The 21,981-nt window shown below is 43.6% G+C and overlaps 1 protein-coding gene and 1 long non-coding RNA gene across 8 annotated transcripts in view; one reads left to right on the top strand and one right to left on the bottom strand.

Annotated features, from left to right (window-relative positions):
- LOC147032274 (uncharacterized) overlaps positions 1 to 21,981 on the bottom strand; it is a 68,323-nt gene that overhangs the window by 9,111 nt on the left and 37,231 nt on the right. The window lies entirely within an intron of this gene.
- LOC147032275 (glycoprotein-N-acetylgalactosamine 3-beta-galactosyltransferase 1-like) overlaps positions 1 to 21,981 on the top strand; it is a 78,027-nt gene that overhangs the window by 37,833 nt on the left and 18,213 nt on the right. For 5 of the 7 annotated variants that reach the window (XM_085869712.1, XM_085869710.1, XM_085869713.1 and 2 more), the window contains one exon: positions 7,130 to 7,374. In XM_085869712.1, coding sequence (XP_085725838.1) covers positions 7,140 to 7,374 — 235 coding nt within the window. In that variant the 5' untranslated portion in view covers positions 7,130 to 7,139. Of the gene's footprint in view, positions 1 to 6,917; positions 6,959 to 7,129; positions 7,375 to 8,950; positions 8,997 to 21,981 lie in introns of those variants that run through there. The other 2 variants (XM_085869711.1, XM_085869715.1) reach the window with 2 other exon arrangements.

Genomic DNA, 21,981 nt, shown 5'->3' with positions numbered 1-21,981 from the left:
CCACTCTTGACAAGGTAGTCGATCAGGCTCGAGCGATGGATACGGCTCAGCAGCAATCTGAGTCATTTGGGACACCGATGCTGCTCATGAACGCTGCTACGATGGGAACCCAAGGAACCCCACTGGCACAGACACAGCCAGACATGAGGGATGGAGAAACACCCGAGGAGCCGGATACCCAGACCTCGTCAAACTCCTCAGCAACTGCTCCGGTCGGTAAATGCTTCTTTTGTGGGTACAAAAGGCATCCTCGTCAAAAATGTCCCGCCAGAGATGCCACATGCATGAATTGCGACAAGAAAGGGCATTATGCCAGGGTATGTAAATCTACACTGTGGAGGAATAAACCCACTTCTGCGGCTCTCTACTCGCAAAATAAATTGACTGCAGCCTCCCCGGGGAATCTATCCAAGGCTATCATCAACGTGCGAATTAACGGGCATATGGCTGAGGCACTGATTGATACCGGTAGCTCTGAAAGTTTCGTCAACAGCTCGCTAGTGAAGGGCAGGAAATGGGTAATCCACCCGACTGACAATACGGTATGCATGGCCGCCACCTCACTACAATCCCGCGTACGAGGGTACTGCAATGTTGAATTGGACGAAAAAGGGTACACGCATCGGGATGTAAAGGTGCTGGTGCTTCGTGATTTGTGCGCAGACGTAATCCTGGGTCATAATGTCCTCAAGCAGCACACGAGCGTCGAAATACCCTTTGGAGGAAGCAAGCCTCGTCTAATTTTAAATGCGCTGACCACCGCGGAGGTGACGTCCCCCCAGCTGTTCGCTAACTTGTCGCCGGTCTGCAAACCGATAGCGATCAAATCGCGGCGATATACCACTGCTGACATGAATTTCATCACTTCAGAAACCAAGCGATTACTGGAGGAGGGAATTATAGAAGGGGGCGATTCGCCATGGCGCGCACAGGTGTTAGTAACCAGCAGTCAGAACCATAAGAGACGGATGGTTGTCGATTATTCCCAAACGGTCAATCGCTTCACCCAACTCGACGCCTACCCCCTGCCGCGCATAGATGAGATGGTCGAACGCGTGGCCAATTATAAGGTATTCAGCACCATCGACTTGCGAAGCGCCTATCATCAAATTCCCATCCGAGAGGAAGACAAACCGTACACTGCATTCCAGGCAGGGCGGGCGCCTCTACCAGTTCAGAAGGATACCATTCGGTGTCACGAATGGAGTAGCTTGCTTCCAACGGGTTATGGACGACATCATCTCAGATGAAAACCTCGAAGACACTTTTGTTTACGTGGATAATGTCACAGTGTGCGGTAGGGATCAGAGGGAACATGATAGGAATCTGGACAGATTCTTGAGCATTGCTGGAAAATATAATCTGACTCTCAACTACGAGAAATGCGTATTCTCGGCAAGGTCAATTGACCTTCTCGGCTACACGATAGCCGACGGCACAATTAAGCCTGATCCTGAGCGATTGCGCCCGCTCCGTGAGCTTCCACCACCTCAGGACTTGCAAACAATGCGCCGGGTGATCGGGATGTTCGCTTACTATGCAAGATGGATTTCGCAATACTCGGAGAAAATACATCCCCTAGTGCATTGCAAAAACTTTCCACCAGATGCCGCTGTCGTGAAAGCTTTCCACGATCTCAAGGATGATATCAGTAAGTCCGTGGTTTTATCGATCGACAGCTCGGTGCCCTTCGTGGTGGAAACCGACGCTTCAAATCACGCCATAGCTGCAACACTTAATCAGTCTGGGCGGCCGGTCGAGAACTCTCTCTAGAAGCGAGCAGAGACACTCGGCAATAGAGAAGGAGGCGTACGCCATCGTCGAAGCGCTGCGTAAATGGAGACATTATTTACTGGGAAACCACTTCACGCTCGTTACGGACCAACGATCCGTGGCTTTCATGTTTGATGGGAAAAATAACGGGAAAATTAAGAATGAAAAAATTATGAGATGGCGGATAGACCTAGCCTGCTACAGGTACGACATTGTTTACCGGCCCGGGAAGGAAAACCCTGCTGCAGATACCTTCTCCCGGGTCTACAGTTCGGCAACAATCAGTCAGGCTTTGCAAGACCTCCATGTGTCTCTGTGCCACCCAGGGGTAACCAGGATGGCACATTTCGTACGCAGACAAAATCTTCCCTATTCTGTTGAAGATATTAAACAAATGAATGCTTCATGCCCTGTTTGTGCTGAACTAAAACCCAGATTCTTTGGCGCGGCATCTGGCAGACTGATCAAGGCCACTTCCCCCTTCGAGAGACTAAACATCGACTTCAATCGGCCCCCACCGACCGAAACAGACAACAGATACATATTCACCGTTGTTGATGAATATTCAAGGTTCCCTTTCGCGTTTCCGTGCTCGGATATGACCTCGGGCACTGTCGTAAAATGTCTCTCTGACCTCTTCGCTATGTTTGGGAGACCTTCGTACATACATTCAGACAGAGGAGCCGTGTTTCATGTCGGCCGGGCTAAAACAATTCCTATTAGAGCACGGCATAGCAACTAGTCGAACGACGGGTTACAACCCACAGGGAAACGGGCAGGTGGAACGGTATAATGGAGTAATTTGGAAAGCCGTAACTCTGGCGCTGAAATCGAGAGGACTGGGCCCCGAGCGATGGGAGGTTGCTCTTCCTGACGCAATGAATTCCATACGCTCTTTGCTCTGCACGTCCACAAATGCCACTCCTCACGAACGTATGTTTACTCACCAACGACGTTATGTTGACAGACAAACGGTGCCCAACTGGCTGACCCACCCCGGTACAGTGTTCATGAAACGCCCGGTACGACAAAGCAAGTATGAACCGCTGGTGGAGGGGGTCGAACTCATTGACACTAATCCAGAGTATGCTCATGTCAGGCTCCCGGATGGCAGGGAGACCACTGTGTCGGTTCGCCATCTGGCTCCCTCAGGTACTGGCTCCCCTCCTGGCACTCCTCCTTCTGACATTTCCCCCCCAGGAACTCCGCCAGGCGACGGGGCTGCCGCGTTCCACCCGAGAGCGATCGAGGAGTCATCCCCGGCACAAGTCGAGGCTCACCAAGAGGATCGGGAGTCTCCCTCAAGTGAAACTGCCGTTTACTCCCGGAGAGGTCGACGAATAAGGCCCCCTCGACGACTCAATCTGTAAAGGAGATTATCGGCATTCTCGCTGCTCATGCTCCTATATGCCCATTATATCATATATCGATGCTCATTTCCATGCTCCTACAACTCAAAATAATCACTGCTTGGCATGTATGCTCCTGTAGATCTATTAGTCCGCGTTGCTTGAAATGTATACTCCTATAGTGCTAAAGCAATCATGGTGTGTAAGATGGGCCCCTAGTTACATTTTAAAGGTGGGGAGAATGTGGTGAATTAACGTGAATCGAGGGACATGACGCGGGATCACATGTTGTGCGTCTCGCGTATAAGGGGAGGTCTCTCTGCGGCACGGGGTGATTGTCCCCGGGGCATTGCTATTGACATCGGCTGTCCACTTGATGCTCGTTAACTGAAGGTGCTCATTGACTGGTGAGAATGGAGATTATATCGAACTCCGTGCTTACGCGGATTTAGTCTGCAATGGTTAACTGCACATGTATACGTTTCTGCTTATGTACTCCTAGCTGAACCTGTATTTTCTGGTGTACCCACAGAAGCGGCTCCAATCAAATGGAATAAAGCCTAAACTCTGAAGGTTCACCTCTCGCTCTCATTTCAGTGACGACTCGAAGCGACCAGAATCCCACTTCTCTATTGGGCCACAGCGGTCCGAGCCACGCCCTGCTAGGCTCCTGGGGCTGGAAGCGGTCTCATTCGCACATCGAGCCAGAGCTCCATACCAAACTACTGAACCACTCTTCCCGCAACCCCTCCCCCCCCCCGCCACTTCGCCGCCCGCCCTGCCGTGTTCTGGCGACTGGACGAGGGTTGTATCAATCCCACGTGCCAATTTGGGGCATCCCTGACTAGATGTGGTTGGTGCTGTTAACGTCGGTTGCTTGTCCCCATTTCACACGGTCCGAGTACCTTGAGTCGTGTAGCACGGCTCTGTTTAGTAGCGAGTTGTATCGATAAGGAGGTGTGGGAATAATTTTCCCTTGTGCGGGAGATGTTGTTGGTTAAGGTGGTGAGTTTGTGGTGAGCAAGGTGAGATGCCGTTGTAAATCAGCGTGCAGATTTGAATGAAAGGGCAGCGTGTGCGCGCATGGTGCATCACACGTGCATGGTGCGCCCTTTCATTCAAATCTGCACGCCGATTTACAATGACGTCTCATCTTGCTCAACCTTCATTCACCATCCCGACCACCAACATCTCCCACACATGGGAAAAATCACCCCGTGCCTCCGTGCACCTCAGCATCGATGCAATTCTCCACCAAACAGGCATGCTGCGCAGCCCAGGCCACTCAGACCGCTTGGCGCGGGGATGGGTCAAGCACTTTAACAGCACAAACTACAGTTCGCCGGGGGTGCCACTGTTGTGGGGCTGAGTTTCGGTGGCGAGCACGACCGCTAGGTGGAGCAGTAGAGTCGGCTCCACCGAACACCCAGAATTTATGGGTCGTCACCCCGGATAACTCCAGAGCCGACGGGTCCCTTATCGGACCGAAGATCACCAATAGGTCGACCATGTGGGATAGGGTCGATTTCCAATTTCAATTTACCTAAATACCCACGTCGTCCAAACTACTGGGGAAATTCACCCTCGGCGGAGCCCGAGCGGAATGAGCCAGTAGCGTGCTCGAACCGTGCGTAACCCGAGCGGATGGTTACCGAGATCCGTCGGTCCAAATGCACAATTTACCCTCGCTACTTCTCAACACGCATGGTGCTAAACCAATGAAAGAAACACAAAAGCGAGCTGAAACATTTGAGACAAATTGTAAAAAAAAAATCCATATCAAAAATATATATTTTAATTGGATGAGTATCGGCCCATGGCAGACCTATTGTTGTGGGCCGGGTATCTGTGGAGAGCACGACCGCTCGATGGAGCAGTAGAGTCGGTTCCACCGAACACCTGGAATTTATAGGTCGTCACCCCGGATAACTCCGGAGCCGACGGGTTCCTTATCAGACAGAAGATCGCCAATAGGTCAACCTATAAATTCCCTTATTGGAATTTCTACTTGGATTCAAGACAACATGACTCAAACTCAAACACCTAGAACTTGGAATTAGACTTTTCTTGTCACTGTTGCTGTCCATATCTTATTACATGTCATGGTAATATGAGTTTCTTCACAAAGAACTTTTATGCAGATGGAGGGCATTAGGCCCATCAAAGTTTCTACTATTAATGCCAAATTATGGTTGTTTTTCTATGGTCAATCCTTTTAAATGCTGAGCATCAAGCAAGGGAGCTGCACGTACCATACAGCGAGTTTCAAAAAGATTGATACAACTTTGACCCTCTGCCATTTTTTTTTTTTTTTTTTTGATCTGTACAGTTTTCCTTTTCAGGATTTGGTGATGTTATCGTCGGATTTGTTACCTGGGATTTCTAGCTCCGTAGCTCAACTTTGCCATTGACAGTGAAGCAGAAGACAAAATTGGGAGCTCTGTGGTATGAGAATAAATCTTATGTGGACACCCGCCGGAGGTTCTGCCGGGAATACGACCTCAGAACATGTGATGGACCAATAAATTGTGCCATTCAACGTATTGTGAAACATTTTGGGCACAAGGGTGCAGTGCATAACCAAAGCAAGGGCAACAGTGGCAGGCCAGCATCGGTAACAAAGAGCCAAGCCAACATCGACGCTGTGCGGGATTCTGCAGTGGACAGTCCCAAGAAGTCCCACTGCTGGCACTCCTGGGAGCTAGGCATCAAACCAACATCAATCTGGTGTATCCTCACTGAGGAACTGAAGCTTTTCCCATACATAATCTCTATTAGGCATAAACCGAGTCAAGATGACATGAGAAAGGAGACTTGATATGTGCAATTGGCTCAGCGACAGGATGAAGCGGTACCCAAACTGGATCAACCTAATCTGGTTCAGTGATGAAGCCCATTTCCACTTGAACAGTGCCATCAACAACCACAACAACATTTCCTGGGGGGCAGAATCACCTGAGATCACAGAGGTACCTGAAAAGGCCCAAGGTCACATGCTTCTGTGCCTTCAATGCCAGATGGGGAATGCTAGGACCTTACTGATTTGAGAATGACAACAGCAGGATGGTGACAATCAACAGTGAGTGCTACCGGGCCGTGCTCCAGAAGTTCCACAATGATCTAGCCCAAAAGGTCGCCCCAAACCAGCTCAGTATGGCCTGATTTGTGCAGGATGTTGCAGCCCTGCATACAGCTAGTGACACCATAACTTTACTGCAGCAGCTGTTCAGAAACCGCCTCATTGCCTTGGGTACCGCTCATGACTGGGCGCCCCAAAGCCCAGACTTGAACCCTCTGGACTACTGTTTCTGGGGGGCTGCCAAAGGCTCTGTCTATGCCAACCGCCCTGCCACACTGGATGATCTGAAGCAGGAGGTGTCAGATGACCTCCAGACAGTGCCACACGAGACCTAAAGGAAAGTTGGACAGAACTTTGGAGTCAGGATCAATGCCTGTCTGAACCGTGGTGGAGCGGCACACATCGAGAATGTCAATTACAAGGATTTTGCATAAATGCCAATTTCAGACCTTGGGCTCTAACCAACTCCAGCAGTGACACTGTAATAGCAATCAGTGATAGAAAATACCATGTCATAAACTTTCAAGAAATGTTTGATTCACATTCCTGAGGTTTCTGTTTCTTTTTGAATGAACATTTAAAGTTGCATCACTCTTTTTGAAACGCTGTCTATTTAAGGACTTTGGTATGACTCATTCTGGGTTCAACCATGGACCCTTTCACCATTATTGTCACCATTGCTGGTTAAACTCTGCAAACTTGAACCAAGCAGATAGGAATTGATTTGAAAAATGATCCACAGAGCTCATAAAGATAGGTAAACGATCTGTTGTTGGTGTTGAGATTTGAATTGTGAATTTGGAATGGTTTATTTGGGGTATGAATGTGATTATTGTTGAAATTTTGATTTGGGGAAAATTAAGCTGTCATCATTTTACTTTGCAACGACATCCCGCATTCACCTTTGCCCACTGTCTGCACCCTACAGATCACATACCATGCTTCCCAGGACAAAGAAATCCTTTCTGAGCCTTGCATGTGGCATGGGATTGGGCTTTCTCTTCTGCTCCACCCTCTTGGTAATGTACCGTTCCAAACGCCTGCAAAGCCATGATGACATTATTCTGCTGGAGAATGATCCACACGCCCCACACCAAGAACATGACAAGGTTGCAGAGATTGACTCAGTGTTTCAGCAAATGGACTTCAACTTAAATGATAAAAGCCATATGGGTAAGTAATACTGATGAGTGCAACATTGTGCAGCAAACAATTTAATATTATTGCCAAGATTTTTAAACCCAACCATTTTAAGGACTGTTACTCCCTTTCATTTGTCACACTCGTTTAAAAAAGTTGAGCTCAATATTGCACGAAGCAAACCAGTTGAACATTTTCATTAAAAAAAAAAAAAACTGTATACAAGTAATTTGTGTCAAATATCAAAAAGGGTAAGGGTGATACAGACCTGTCCCCCTTCTCTAGCCCACACAAACTATATTGTATGCAAAACTATGTGAATGATTGTTCATAGGTAACTCGCTGAAAACTATAATCCTAAAAATTATTGTAAAATCCAAATAATGGTGGTTTTTTTTTTTGTTTGTTAAAAAAAAAATGTTTTTTAGTTGTGTGCAGTGTTTTTTTTAATGTACGGTTTAGTGGGTTTTTTTTTGTTTGTTAAAAAAAATGTTTTTTAGTTGTGTGTAGTGTTTTTTTAATGTACGGTTTAGTGGGTTTTTTTTTGTTTGTTTAACAAAAAAAAATTTGTTTTTTTTTGTGTCCAAATGCAGTTTTACATCATTAGCATCCTAGCTCTGCACGTCCTTTCTGAGCCGTGGGTGAGAACATTTTCTAAAATGGTATCAAAGCGAAGAATTGTGACCATGCAATCGAAAAAAGTTTCTGAGCCTCTGCGTATCCTTTTTGGCATGAGATCATTTTCAAAAATTGTATCAAAGCAAAAGAATTGTCACTTTATGCAATCCAAAAAAGTGTGTGTGTGTGTGTGTGTGTGTGTATATGTGTGTGTGTGTGTGTGTGTGTGTGTGTCCTCCATAACTCCAAAATCATGAAACTTTGCAGCCTCAAACTTTGCATGCATACGAAGAAAACTCCCAAAAAGTGAAAATTGGTTTGCATGAATTAAAACACCCCTTTTGAAGATAATTAACGGTCTTATTTAATTATATCCTTTATAAGGCACATTCTCGGTCACCGCTCTCTATGGTGTCTTAAGGTGTATCCTAGGTAATCCCACCGGGGTCTGAAGCCGCCATGTTTTATGGCCTGATCAACCATGCCTTGGCTTGGAACAGGCTGCAACGATTTCTTAGTGATAGTTTTTTTTGTTTGTTTTCACGTTCCTCACCCATATTATCAAATGCCTGTTCATCCTAGCTACGAATCACTGGGTACATAGCTTTTGTAAGTGCTATAGTTTTCAAATTGGGGGCTTGGAGCGATTTCACTCATATGATGTAATTTAACACAATGTACTCTCACGGACTAATTAAAGTACATCATAGAAATATTATTTCGGCTATGAGGATCTGATATCGTCCGGACTAAATAAGTGTCGAAATCTGGAGTGAAATGTGAAGTGAAGCACACTGGGCACAGTGAAAACCAGCTTTAAAGTTAAAGCGATTTTTTTTATTTTTTTATTTTTTTATTATTATTATTATTTTTTTAATGGTATGTATGCAGCCGCAGCCTGGACAGCCGTTCTTTATCAATCATTTAAATGGAGTTTGCTTGAGTGCTTAAGCCACTTGCCGAGCACCCTACAGTCGAAAGCGATACAGTTCGTGTCCTGGTCGGGATGTATTGTCGGCAGTTGCTACAAGATAGAGGTACATGATTTACAACGTTTTCATGGTTTCTCTTTGAGTTTCAAAGCAAAATATATTTGATAACACCTGATTTCTAAGCCATTTGCCATATTAACTTGTTTTTGAAATTACAGAGCCAAAGTTTTTTTTTTTTCCCCACCTGTCACATGATGATTGGCAGCTGTTTATATCGATTAATTTTTCTGTACATCTCCCTGAAACATCTCTAATACAACGTTGTTTTTATAATTTGGTTCTTGAAATTCTCCCAAAACAAGGGTGAAGGCTACTCAAGGTTTTTGGGTTGTATTCAGTATGTGCTGTAGTTGGTAATCACACTGACTCCAATCTGCTGATTCCTGAAGAAGTGTGCGTGTGCGTGTGTGCGTGGGTGTGTGTGTGTGTGTGTGTGTGTGTGTTCATTCATCAAGCATAACATTTTCTCTCTGCTAACTCTCCCTCCCCCCACCCACCTCACTCTCACTCTCACTCTCACTCTCTCTCTTCCCCACCTCTCTCCTTATCTTCCCTCTCATTTTCTCTCCCCTCCTTCTTTCCCGCCTCTTTTTCTCTCCTCCCCCACCCCCCCCCCCGTACTATTCCCATCAGTAAAGCGATGGGTGGCATTTGCTCGTGAAGCATATAGATCAGCCACAACTAGGATTGGAATAGATGATAGTTGTATCATCAGCAAAGAGAAAAAAAGGTAATAAAGAACAAGTATGTAGAAATTATTAACAGATAATGGGAAATGAAGCAGCCCATAATGGATCTTTGGGGAGCTCCATAACTGATTGATAGGTTTCCATGAAGAATTCGAGCTTTTAACGACTGTAAACTTACATATTAGTGAGATAGTCTTTAAACCATTCAAGAGCACAACCTCTAACGCCATAGAAATCAAGTTTCCAGAGAAGAATATTGTGATCGATCCCATCAAAGTCTCTGAAAACACCAGCGGTACACAATCTGTCAGAGGGGGAATTAGAAATTAAATCTGTCAAATGAATGAGCCATATCTGTTGAGTGTTTACAATGAAAGCTAAATTTCTGATCAAAAAGAATGTTCAATTTGGTTAGACGGTTATAAAAAAAAGTCTCTCCAAATTTTTAGAAAAACACGGAAGAACAGATATAGGTCTGATGATTGTTACTTTAAAAAAATAGGAGTAAATTTAGCAACCTTCAGATTCGAAGGAATGGAACCAGTAAGAAACTAGAAGGGCACTCTTGGGCACATACCTCTGCCACTTAAAGCCTGTTCCACGAGAACATACCGGGTGCAATACATTTTTGAGATATTCTGCTATATATTAGTTTCGCCGTATCTCTCAATGGTGAAGAATCACTGAAAAAATTATCGGATTCGCATCTTCATCAAAATTGAATCATTTCTTCCTTGTCACACACCCAACGTGTCCACCAAGTTTCATACGAATCCATCCACACGTTTTTGAAATATCCGCACACAGACAAACAAACAGACAGACAGAGAGGGGTGAAAACATAACCTTCACCTTCGGTGGCAGAGGTAAAGATAGATTAAATATATGGGCTAACCATGAGAAATAATAAATATGACAAACTTTCCGACAGAAGAACAAATATCAAAGCCAAAACTGGTGGGACACCTGGTGGGACTAGTCGGCTTCCTGCCAATCTCAATTATTTCGAAAGTATTTGTCGCTACAAGAAAAAAAGAAAAGGTGTTGGCCGTTGGGGTTATGCAAATAGTCCCAGAAGTGTGATTTAGGTGGTGGAATTTGATTTGCTAATGATGTGCCAATGTTCATAAAATGAGAATTAAAGAATTAGCAATATCTGTAGGGTTGAGTAAACCTCCTGCCCATCGGAGCAATTTTCCAGAATAACCCCTTTTATTACCTTTACCAAGAATTTTATTAATTTCATGCTAAGTATTCTTCATGTTATTTTTATTCATATTAAACTTTTTTATGGAAAGTCTAATAATCGTGGTTAATAAATTGGAGTAACTCTTATAATGTCACCCATTATTTTCAGGATTATGTAAGAAACTGATACTGTACAGCCTATTTTTATAGTTACAGGAATTGATAATCGACTGAGTGATCCATGGATGATTGGTCTTTCCTCTTCCACTCCTTTAAGTACTACGTGGGAAATGGTGATTGTAAGAGATAGTGAGAAGAGAAAGAAAGATATCGAAAGCCGAGAAAGCCAGCCGTAAAGCCCTGTTCTTACAGGTCATCTCCTAGCTACGTTCTCTCTCTCCACCATTTGCATCCCTCACTCTGAACTCGTCCAACAAAGCCAACCTCCTTGCTTCCGATCTCTCCTGACGTCACACCGAACAATCATTCCACCTCTGGGGCGTGGCTTGCTCGATCAAAACCTGGAATGGCGGGGCTTCTGCCCGCTCGGCATGCCTGGCTCGCTTGTTATGGTTGTTATAAAAGCGCAATTCCATCTTTGCTGGTTTGTAATACAAAAACAGGGAAAAGTCGCAGGGGGGCAATTACATACTGGGGGAAATTATCCTTAATCCCTATCTAATTAACACCACACCACCCCCCGTGTGTTGACACATAACACTTAAGCTCACAGTTTCCCTACCTAATTACATTGACATGTCTCTTACACGTCCACGGACCAAACAACTCTACTCAATCCTAACTTTCCTTTGAAATTCCTCCATCTACCCCCACGACCATAACAATATTGTTAAGGGTAGTACTTTGAGGAGTAATGCAAGTTGGCTGATCAATTGGAGGATGAAATCCATATGAATAAAATGTATTAACAAAGTCATCAGTGGGTTGATGATTGGAACAATTGAGTAAGTTAAAATTGAAATCTCTCATCAAATAACACAGATTTCTCTCTTGATCAATAACATCAAGACAAAAAATCTAGACATCGTTGAAAAATTTGCAGATGAGAACCAGAAGCCCGAAAACATTACCAGCAATCGAATTACAGGAAAACTCGTGTTCAATTTCAATAAATATGCTTTCATAGCTATCAGAAGATGGGGATAAGGTCATCATATATATGAAATTGCAAGGAACGAATAATAATCATAGCAACTGCACCTCCAATTTTTATCAGAACGTAATGAATGAATACGGAATATATGGAGGAGGAGATTTTCTGAAGGAAGTATTAGTAAATCTGCAAACAGAAAAGGAATGCTTTGAAGTAGATTTTAAAAAATCTTGAATATCACAGAAATGTCTACAAAGGCTCCTGGAATTCATGTAAAAAATGGCAAAGCAGACATAATATGGTATATCTAAATCATCTGAAAGTATCACCTTCCAAGTCGTGACAAGGGCAATTATCAAAATGATTAGTAGAAAATTAATTTACATTTGGAATAAAGGTCATACGTCAAAACTAAAAGGACAACCTATCACAAAATACTAAAAAGGAGCAGAAGGCAGGTAGGAAACATAAAAACAAAAAACAGGAAAAGGTTATAAATACAGACAAATCTGAAGACAACGATGGTTCACGAGCGGTATTTGAGGATGTAGATTGTTTCAGTCAGAAGTCAAGGATGAGACAATGTGATAATGTTTGACCAAGTTATAAAAATGTTCAACATGATGTGGTACGAGTGACAGGTTATTAGCTGCAAAATGTCGAAAACCCGGTTTCGTTCAACAACTTAAAAAAATTTGACCTTTGCAGAACCTTTAAAGGTCCCAAAACAATTTTGTGTACATTAAAATAAGGAAACAGGATACGTGCTATAGCTTAATGGAGTTAGTTCGTCGAAGAAGCTCGAAAACCCAGTTCGATTCCCACAACTTTGAAAATTTGACCTTTGTGAACTTTAAGTTCGTGACCTTGGGATGAAAATGAAAAAATCGAGCTCCGTGGGGCTATGCAGGTGCCATTGGGATAACCAAATACCGAAACCCCTGCCAGATTCGACAAACCCCCTAGGAGAAGATGCAAATTGAAATCGGCTACCCCCTAAAAACACAATTCGCAATTTTCGAAGTTCGTGACCTTGTGGCCTTGACCTTGGGATAAAAATGAAAATCGAGCTCTGTGGGGCTATGCAGGTGCCATTGGGCTAAGCAAATACTGAAACACCTGTCAGATTCAACAAACCCCTCAGAGAAGAAATTTTTTTAATGTCAAAATCACAATTTCTAAGTTCGTGACCTTGTGACCTTGACCTTGGGACGAAAATGAAAAATCGAGCCCCGTGGGGCCATGCAGGTGCCATTGGGCTAACCAAATACAGAAACCCCTGTCAGATTCGACAAAACCCCAAGGAGAAGATGCAAATTGAAATCGGCTACCCCCTAAAAACACATGTTTTTTGGGCGTGGCTCCGCCCATAATGGGCGCACCACGCCCATTTTCAGTAAAACACAACTAGATCATGATATAAACCTCCCACCAAAATTTCATCAGGATCAGATCAAAACCCACGGAGCTATGCTCAGGACAGACAGACAGACAGACAGACAGACAGACAGACAGACAGACAGACAAGCCGGTAGGCGACGAGGGATTCGCTAGGATCGAGGTGCTGGATACGATGCTTCTCATTCTGACCGATCCACCGACGAAGATTCATTGCCAAGACGTATTGGTTCACATACAATTGTTCCTCTGCCTGGCAAGATTTTTCCAATTGCGTATTTTGCCAACTGGCACTCCTCATAAAAAATGACGGTAAATAGACACCCTATTTTTGAAGGACTACCATTTGAAAAATAATCAGTTTGCTTGTTTGTGCTGTGGAGCCTCACGTTGCAGACACCGACACACACACACACACACACACACACACACACACACACACACACACACACACACACACACACACACACACACACACACACACACACACACACACACACACACACACACACACACACACACACACACACGGAAAACCCGATAAACTTCTCTCAATGCTCATGTTTGACCACACCTTCTGAGCCACACAATATTTTTCATAAGCCACGCCCACTTTCCTACGCCACTCCCACTTTAAATAATAAATAATTGGAGGTGGTGTGTGGGTCGTGGAATCGTTTTCGGTAAATAAATAAACATATATTATTAGAAATCCACAAAGACAGAAATGCCGGTGATTCCATTTATTTTGGATCCTTTTCACTTTGGTCAATAACGTTTGGATCGAGGAGAGCTCGAAGGTGGAACGATGGTGTAGTTCCTTACAAACACTATACACACCTTAAATGACGGTAAATAGACACCCAATTTTTGAAGGACTCCCATTTGAAAAATAAAACCTCAATCAAAAATCGGCTCGAGTAAAATTTTCTAAATATGTCGAAGTGTTTAATTCCGAAGTCTCGTTTCTCTACATTCAAAACTGAAGGACAAGTATTGAAAATACTGTACTCGGTTTTTCGGCCACTGCACAGCAACGGGTGGTTGCTCGGCAACGAAATTCAAACGCGCACCTTCCCAGACCATATGGCACCTGCTGGCAAAGTTTCATCGAAATCGGTTCGCTGGTTCGTGCTGTGGAACCTCGCGTTGCACACACACACACACACACACACACACACACACACACACACACACACACACACACACACACACACACACACACACACACACACACGGAAAACCCGCCAATAAGGGATATCTAGCATATATAGCGAATCCAACAGACAGACAGACACACACCAATAACGAATATCGTGGTCACTTATATTTTTCGTGAAAATATATTTTCGTGAACCAATACCTTCGAAGTAAACTCGAGCCAAGATGAATTAATGGAACTAGATACCTCATCGGATAAGATGCGACTGAAATACATGCAAAATAGGAGCAGAGCAGATCCCAAGGCAGAAACATGGTAAGAGCTGGAGAAATCAAACATTTGATGCTGAGTTGACAACTCCAGCACTCGATTCGTCGCCTTTGCCATCTTGTGAGTGGAGTCTTGAAAGCATTTACTTGTAGAAGTCCCAAAAAATAATTGATTAAGAATGCAATGCAACAATATAAACAAATAAATGAAGCAGCAGGTGATAAAATGGAAGCAAGCAAATTAAGCTTGATCATAGAAATGAGCCAGTATGCCACCAGAACCCCTCCATCTGCCAGCAACGAATCGATATTTCCTTTTCTCTTGGAGATCGATTTTGGTCAAGTCCTTGACAAAAGGACTAGTCATTAAAGAGATCCTGATGTTGCTGTTGAAGGATCTTGATTTTGTCCTGGTAGCAATTGAACTTTATCAGGAGGTGTTGTGGCTTTGCATCCGTTTTAGGGCCATCACGATGAACACGTTCAAGCTTAACATCCATCGTATTGAATTTCTCGGCAAAGAGATTATTCGCCACAGCCGAGAGCAATTTTCACCTTTCTGCTGGGTAAAGGCTGTGATCTCCTGTTTCCATGATGGAGAGTACATTCAATACCATGGGAAACGTATTGGATGACACTTCACCACTGTACATGAGGGGGGAGACTGTTTATTTCAGACTGTGAAGGCTCAAGGTTTGACATCAATTCGGATGTTTTATGATCCAGAACCCAAGTGTGCCAAGGTAGATCCTGCCCTGTGCAAAAAGCTACAACAAGCGTATAACATAAGCGAGTATATGAAGCAAAAGAGGAAACTTGAATTGGAAATTAAACATGATGCCCTTGGAGTGCAAGTTTCAAGTTCAGTGCCTTCAACAAAGAGGAAGTTTCATGAAACTATCTGCAGAGGCTGAAAAGTCAAAAGTTTCATGAACAAATTATTTCATCCCACGAGTAAAGATGTTCTGAAATTAAATCAGATTAATTTGACCATGTTTGGGTTGTTTTAAAAGATCTTGTGACCAATGTTATATTCTCAAATTCAGAATTTTGATCACTAGCAACGAACCCATCCTTACGGAGGGGTTAAATATGTCCCCACTTTTATGATTTATGACTTGTGATACCGGCTTTCAACAGGTGGTGCGATATGATATACATTCACTTACAGAGAATTGGGGCCCTTCCCCCACCCTGAACTCATGGGTCTGTTTGTTTGTTTTTTAACCCCCATAAAAACTTCTCATGCATCCTGTGGGTACAATCGGCTTTCAACTCATTTTGTCCAGCAATTCATTTCTCATGTTCCCACTTTCGGGAGTACTCTATTAATTTTGTTTTTCCATCCAAAAGTTTCCCCTGTGCACCCGAGTACAACCAACAGTTTTCAGTTCATTCTGTCCCACAATTCAGGAATGCATAGAAGTCAAACAAACACTATGATACAAGCTTTGTTTGACTTTGCCTTGCACATTCCTGAAGGAACATGAAAAGCTATTGTAATGGTCCTCTGTGTTTCTGTTGGTCAGTTAGTGGGTAAGCCTGGTGTTGGCTTAAGATCTTAGGGTCTTGAGTTTGAGCCCCTGTTGTGGCATTGAAATAACACCACGTATGTCGACTCAGCCTGTCATCCTTTTGAGGTCGGCAAAATGAGTACCAGCTTACTGGTAACAGGGGCACAGTTGCGCTTCCACAAAAAAAAATTGCAACCAGCAGCCACAGGCTGCATACGAAACAACAAGTTAGTGGGTGATTGAGTGAGTCTACACTGGTTCTTAGATATACTGTAATATCTATACCCTGATGAAGCTCTGCATTGTTCGTTCTCTGTCTTCTTTACTCTGCAGTTCACCACTAACTTTTAATACCTCTATAATGATCTCATCTTCTCCTGGGACCTTACCTCTTGTGCTTTTTTTCTCATGCAAACTGGATCATATTGGAAGTCACTAGTGGGATTGCTGAGTTGTTTGTTTTTTGTCTTTCTGTCATGCTGGTAAGTTCTATTTTCTCATTGTGGAGATGTTCATAAAATTAACATGATTGATGACAACCACAAAGAAAACAAAAACATTTGCAGAACGCTCTGAAAAACCTCAAGTGACTGAGACGTCAATCCAGAATTATTTATTTATTTAACAAAGCAACATCAGACAAGTTCTCCCGTCGTTATGATTACAAAACCTCGACATTGGTTTGTACTTGCTTGATTAAGGTACAAGTTAAACATATATATATATATATATATATATATATATATATATATATATATATATATATATATATATATATATATATATTTTTTTTTCAAACTCACAAAACAAGGTTTCACTTGTACTCTGATCAGCTACAAACCGGCAAATTTTATTTCTGCCTTTCAGGTCACATGATTGGATTAAAAAAAAATCCCAAAGAAACATTCAACTTCTTTTTTGGCGACATGAGAAAAAAAAAACTCTTATCGTATGCGGAAATATTTCTCAAATATATTTCTGGTTTACTCGTCAATGTTTGTGACCTTGATTTCCTGCCGATGGAAGTTTTTATTTATTTAATATATTTTTATTTTTAATAAGATTTGGACATTGTTACAAACATCGAGAATGTTTGAAGCATGTATGCCGACGAAGAAAACAAAAATTTACAATGTTGAAAGATGTCAAAACATTGAGCATGACACGAAAAAGCTGACCTTGATATATGTTCCACCATGATATTGAAAATAGCATGTTTAGCACTCAATGAGATCGCTTATGCTTCCTTACGCCCCAAAACCGTTCATCAATGTGAGGGAACAATTATAGCCAACTAAAATTTTACCCACCTCTGTTCACCATAACTTTTTCCCCTGGCTTTTTTGTGCATTGGTCTGAATTTATGGAGGAGTTAAGTGACAAAGGGTGTTTGGTATTTTGCTGTCCGTTCTTTTTGCTATGTATCCAGACTGCATTATAATTAAATGTGCAGAAAGCTGACTTGGAACACTTGGGTGAGAAAATCGTAGAGGGTATCGATGTGTGAGTCAAGTGCAGACTTGTACAGATAATTATCTGTGGGAAACACGATTACATGTGAATTTTGAGGATCACCAAGTTCAGGTCACGATAATTGTAATGTTGTGGGGCCGGGTCTCGGTGGCGAGCATGACCGCAAGATGGAGCAGTAGAGTCGGCTCCACCGAACACCCGGAATTTATAGGTCGTCACCCCGGATAACTCCGGAGCCGACGGGTCCCTTATCGGACCGAAGATCGCCAATAGGTCGACCGTGTGGGATAGGGTCGATTGCCAATTTCAATTTACCTAAATACCGACATCGTCCAAACTACCGGGGAAATTCACCCTCGGCAGGATCTGCGCGATCCGGGCTGTACCCCGAGCGGAGAGTGCCAGAATCCTGCCGGGCCGATTGCATGATTTCGGCAGCAATGAGGCCTCCTAGTTCCCGTTCGCAGCGTGGCAAACCAATGATAGAAACACAGAAACTAGCTGGTACATTCAACAAGAGGGGTATTTATTTACAATAGGGGGAAGGGAACACACAAAGAGCAGAGCTATCACGACTATAAGAAATGCAATGTACAATGAGCAAAAGAAAGCACTTGCACAATTCTACTTGAAGACGGGCCCACACACACACACACACACACACACACACACACACACACACACACACACACACACACACACACACACACACACACACACACACACACACACACACACCCCGTTGGGTCTTTATTGAAGAATTCCAGCTCGAGGAAAGGAGAGCTGGAGATCAAAGCCTGTGCTTGGACCTGTCCACCTCGTGTGGTCTTCGACGATCCGGCTCGGCGGGACTTGAACCCACAACACGATGCTGCTCCAAGCACCAGGTACCGCACTCTCCAACCAGCCATGCACCAATCGACCAAGACCAAGGAGAAGATAAGAGACGACGACGACCCAGGACCAGACGAACCAGCCAGCACCAAAACCCACGACCCCCAAGACGACGATGACCTCCACGACGACCATGACCACACAAACGCTCCCAGCCTGGCATTCCTTTATATTCCTTTTTCCTCCAAGGTGAGAGAATCGCCATCTGAGGCGATCTCCACCCTCATTGGACGGGGTGTCGTGGGAAAGTCGCTCTCTCTGGCAATCTCAACCCCATTGGCCGGGGTGCCGTGGGAAAGTCGCTCTCTGTGGCAATCTCAACCCCATTGGCCGGTGTGCCGTGGGAAAATCGCTCTCTGTGGCAATCTCAACCCCATTGGCCGGTGTGCCGTGGGAAAGTCGCTCTCTGTGGCAATCTCTACCCCATTGGCCGGTGTGCCGTGGGAAAGTCGCTCTCTGTGGCAATCTCAACCCCATTGGCCAGGGTGCCGTGGGAAAGTTGCTCTCTGTGGCCATCTCAACCCTCATTGGCCGGCGTGTCGTGGGAAAGTCACCTTCTGTGGCGTGATTGGGCAAGGGGCATGCCCCTGCCTTCCTGCGTGGAGTCCCAGTCTGCGCCCATGGAAATCTCCGCCCATGTATGTGGCCGAACGCACGTGGGCAATGGCGTCGGTGTGTGAAGTGAAGTGAAGGAGATTTGTTGTAAACGAAACTCCGCAGCACACATGTGATTCCCGTTAGACACAGGTAGGGGGCCCTAACTATAAACACACACTTACCGATATAACTGTTCTATAAGGACCTGAATGCTGAGTGCTCATGGCTGCCAGATTCGTAACAATATTACATATTTCACGTCCAATTTCTTGATTGAGTTTCTTTCCTCTATAGCCAAGGGTTGCATACACCTGATTCGGAAATTTCTGAATTGAGAATCCATAGTTTATTTCACAGTTTTAAAGTTGTTGCTTAGTTATTATTTTTTTTGGTGGGGGGGGGGGGAGGGAGGAGTATATTTTGTACGACCATGCGGGAATTTAGACGACCCGTGAACCGTTGGGTTCCCGTTGTGACAGCGGTTGATAAAAAAAATTCATGAAAAAAAAAAGATAGCTCCAGCGAACTATACCGCTGAGGTTATTTGCATTGATCAAATTCTCCTGAAGAGTACTTGACTGAATTGGATATTTAGTTTTTAATAATTTTTTCGTTGCCCAAGTTTAACGAAACTTGATACTGCACACCGCAGGCCCAGGTGAGTCAGGTGGCCCAGAAATGTTTATGCTATCGTGTACCATTTTGGCTGTATTTTGGGAACATACATACATACAAGATCATAGTTTTAGTAATATATAGATGAATGAATGCTAATGAGGCAGTGTGGGTGTCTTCAGTGACTCGCTTATGCATGCTGGGCACTTTTAACCTGTTGTTCTGGTGTGAAATCTTAAGTCAAATTGTCTTTTTAACGTAATTTTCAGCATTAAATCGAAAGAGTGGTAATTTCAGATGGTAGACCATAATAGTTGTGTTCCTGGATACAATTCAGACTCACGAGAAATATCCGTTGAAGAGAGGAGTCGAGTTCCTACCATTCCTGTTGATATAAGCGAGTGGTGGCAGTGGATATAACACACACCCACATATCTCGTTTTTTCATTTTCTGTTGCTAACAATTATCACACACACACACACACACACACACACACACACACACACACACACCATTAGTTTATACAGCATCGGGGCTACTCCATTCTCAATATATATATATATATATATATATATATATATATATATATATATATATATATATATATATATATATATATATCTCAATATATATATATATATATATATATATATCTCAATATATATATATATATATATATATATCTCAATATAATAAAATTTTAAGGATTGTTGTAAATGATGTTAATTTCACAACATCCTATATTCAACATCATTTAAATTGTACACCTCAAAACATAGTTCCCTTAAAGTAAGAACCTTAACCTGTAAGCAATTGAATGGTTTCATCAGTTGGGTTCCGTTCTTCCTCGAGGTTTCAATCCTTTCAGCCCAGAACCTCTCCAAATGGCAGATCCACAACCTCGGTCACGGTTCCACTTCAGTAGATTAACTACATCAGTAGATCCACAACCTCAGTTGCATCCAGGCAGTCAGTCAACCCATCAATGCAACATCACTAATCAAACTTTACTCGTAAGAGGATTTAATGTATTATCACATAGTTACAACTACCATCTCACATGACATATGATAACATATTAAATCATTATGCCTGGTGTTGGCTTAATGGCTAGAGTGGTGGGTTTGGGATCCTAGGATCCTGAGTTCAAATCCTACTCAGCTGTTGAATTAATACCAGGTGGTATTACCTCTGCCACTGAAGGTGGATGGAGGTTATGTTTTTACCCCTGTTTGTGAACAAAATATCTCAAAAATTTACAGACGGATTTGGACGAAATTTTGTGGACAGCTTGGTTATGTGAAAAAGACAAAATGATTAGATGGAGATTAGATTATGTTTGTGGGGTAGATGTAGGAATTTCATAGTAAAGGTAGGATTGTTTTAAGTAGCAAGATCTGTGGACGAGCAGGAGACATTTTGATGTAATTTATGAAGGGAAACTGTCAGCTTAATTTACGTGTCACCCATGTGGGATGGTGCTGTGTTAATTTGGTAGGGTTTAAGGATAATTTCTCCCAGTGTGTTATTGCCTCTTGTGACCTTTTCTAATGTTTTTGCATTTACAAGACCGGCGATAAAAAGGAAACATGTCCGAAAAGCAACAACAGTTGAGCGAAACGTTCCAAGCAGGTGAAAACCCTGCCTCCAGGAATGACAACTAGCAAACCACGCCCCTGGGGTGGATGATGGATGGGCGTGAGGTCAAAAGGTTTGGGCGAGAAGAGAGTTGTGTGAGGTACGCGATTAGAGGCAGAAGGATCTAGCTCACTGGCTTCCCCTCGACACGGTCAAGAAGGCTGAACGATTCCCGTGTTCATGCTGAGGCAAATTTGTTCGCGTGTCGGAGGAAAACGCTAGCCATTGACTGTTCGGCGGAGTCATGAAGCGTGTACGTTTCTGAGGAGGGAAGAAGAGCGTGCCTCGTGGCCTTATCACGGTGCCTCAGAAATATTCTCGTCACATGGTCGAGGAAGAAGGTGGGCGATCGTTGTTAACGGACCTGGTGCAAGAGAGGATCGGTCGGCATATTCACTCGTGAAGCTGCACGGTGGTTTCTGAGCTCTGGCATCGAATACTGCCACACGAATACCTCACATACATTTCCCGCCCAGAG

This window comes from Eptatretus burgeri, chromosome 2 (assembly GCF_056783735.1).
Source record: "Eptatretus burgeri isolate ZD-2024b chromosome 2, Ebu_testis_v1, whole genome shotgun sequence".
Lineage (NCBI taxonomy): Eukaryota > Metazoa > Chordata > Myxini > Myxiniformes > Myxinidae > Eptatretus > Eptatretus burgeri.
This window is presented reverse-complemented; position numbering and strand designations above follow the sequence as displayed.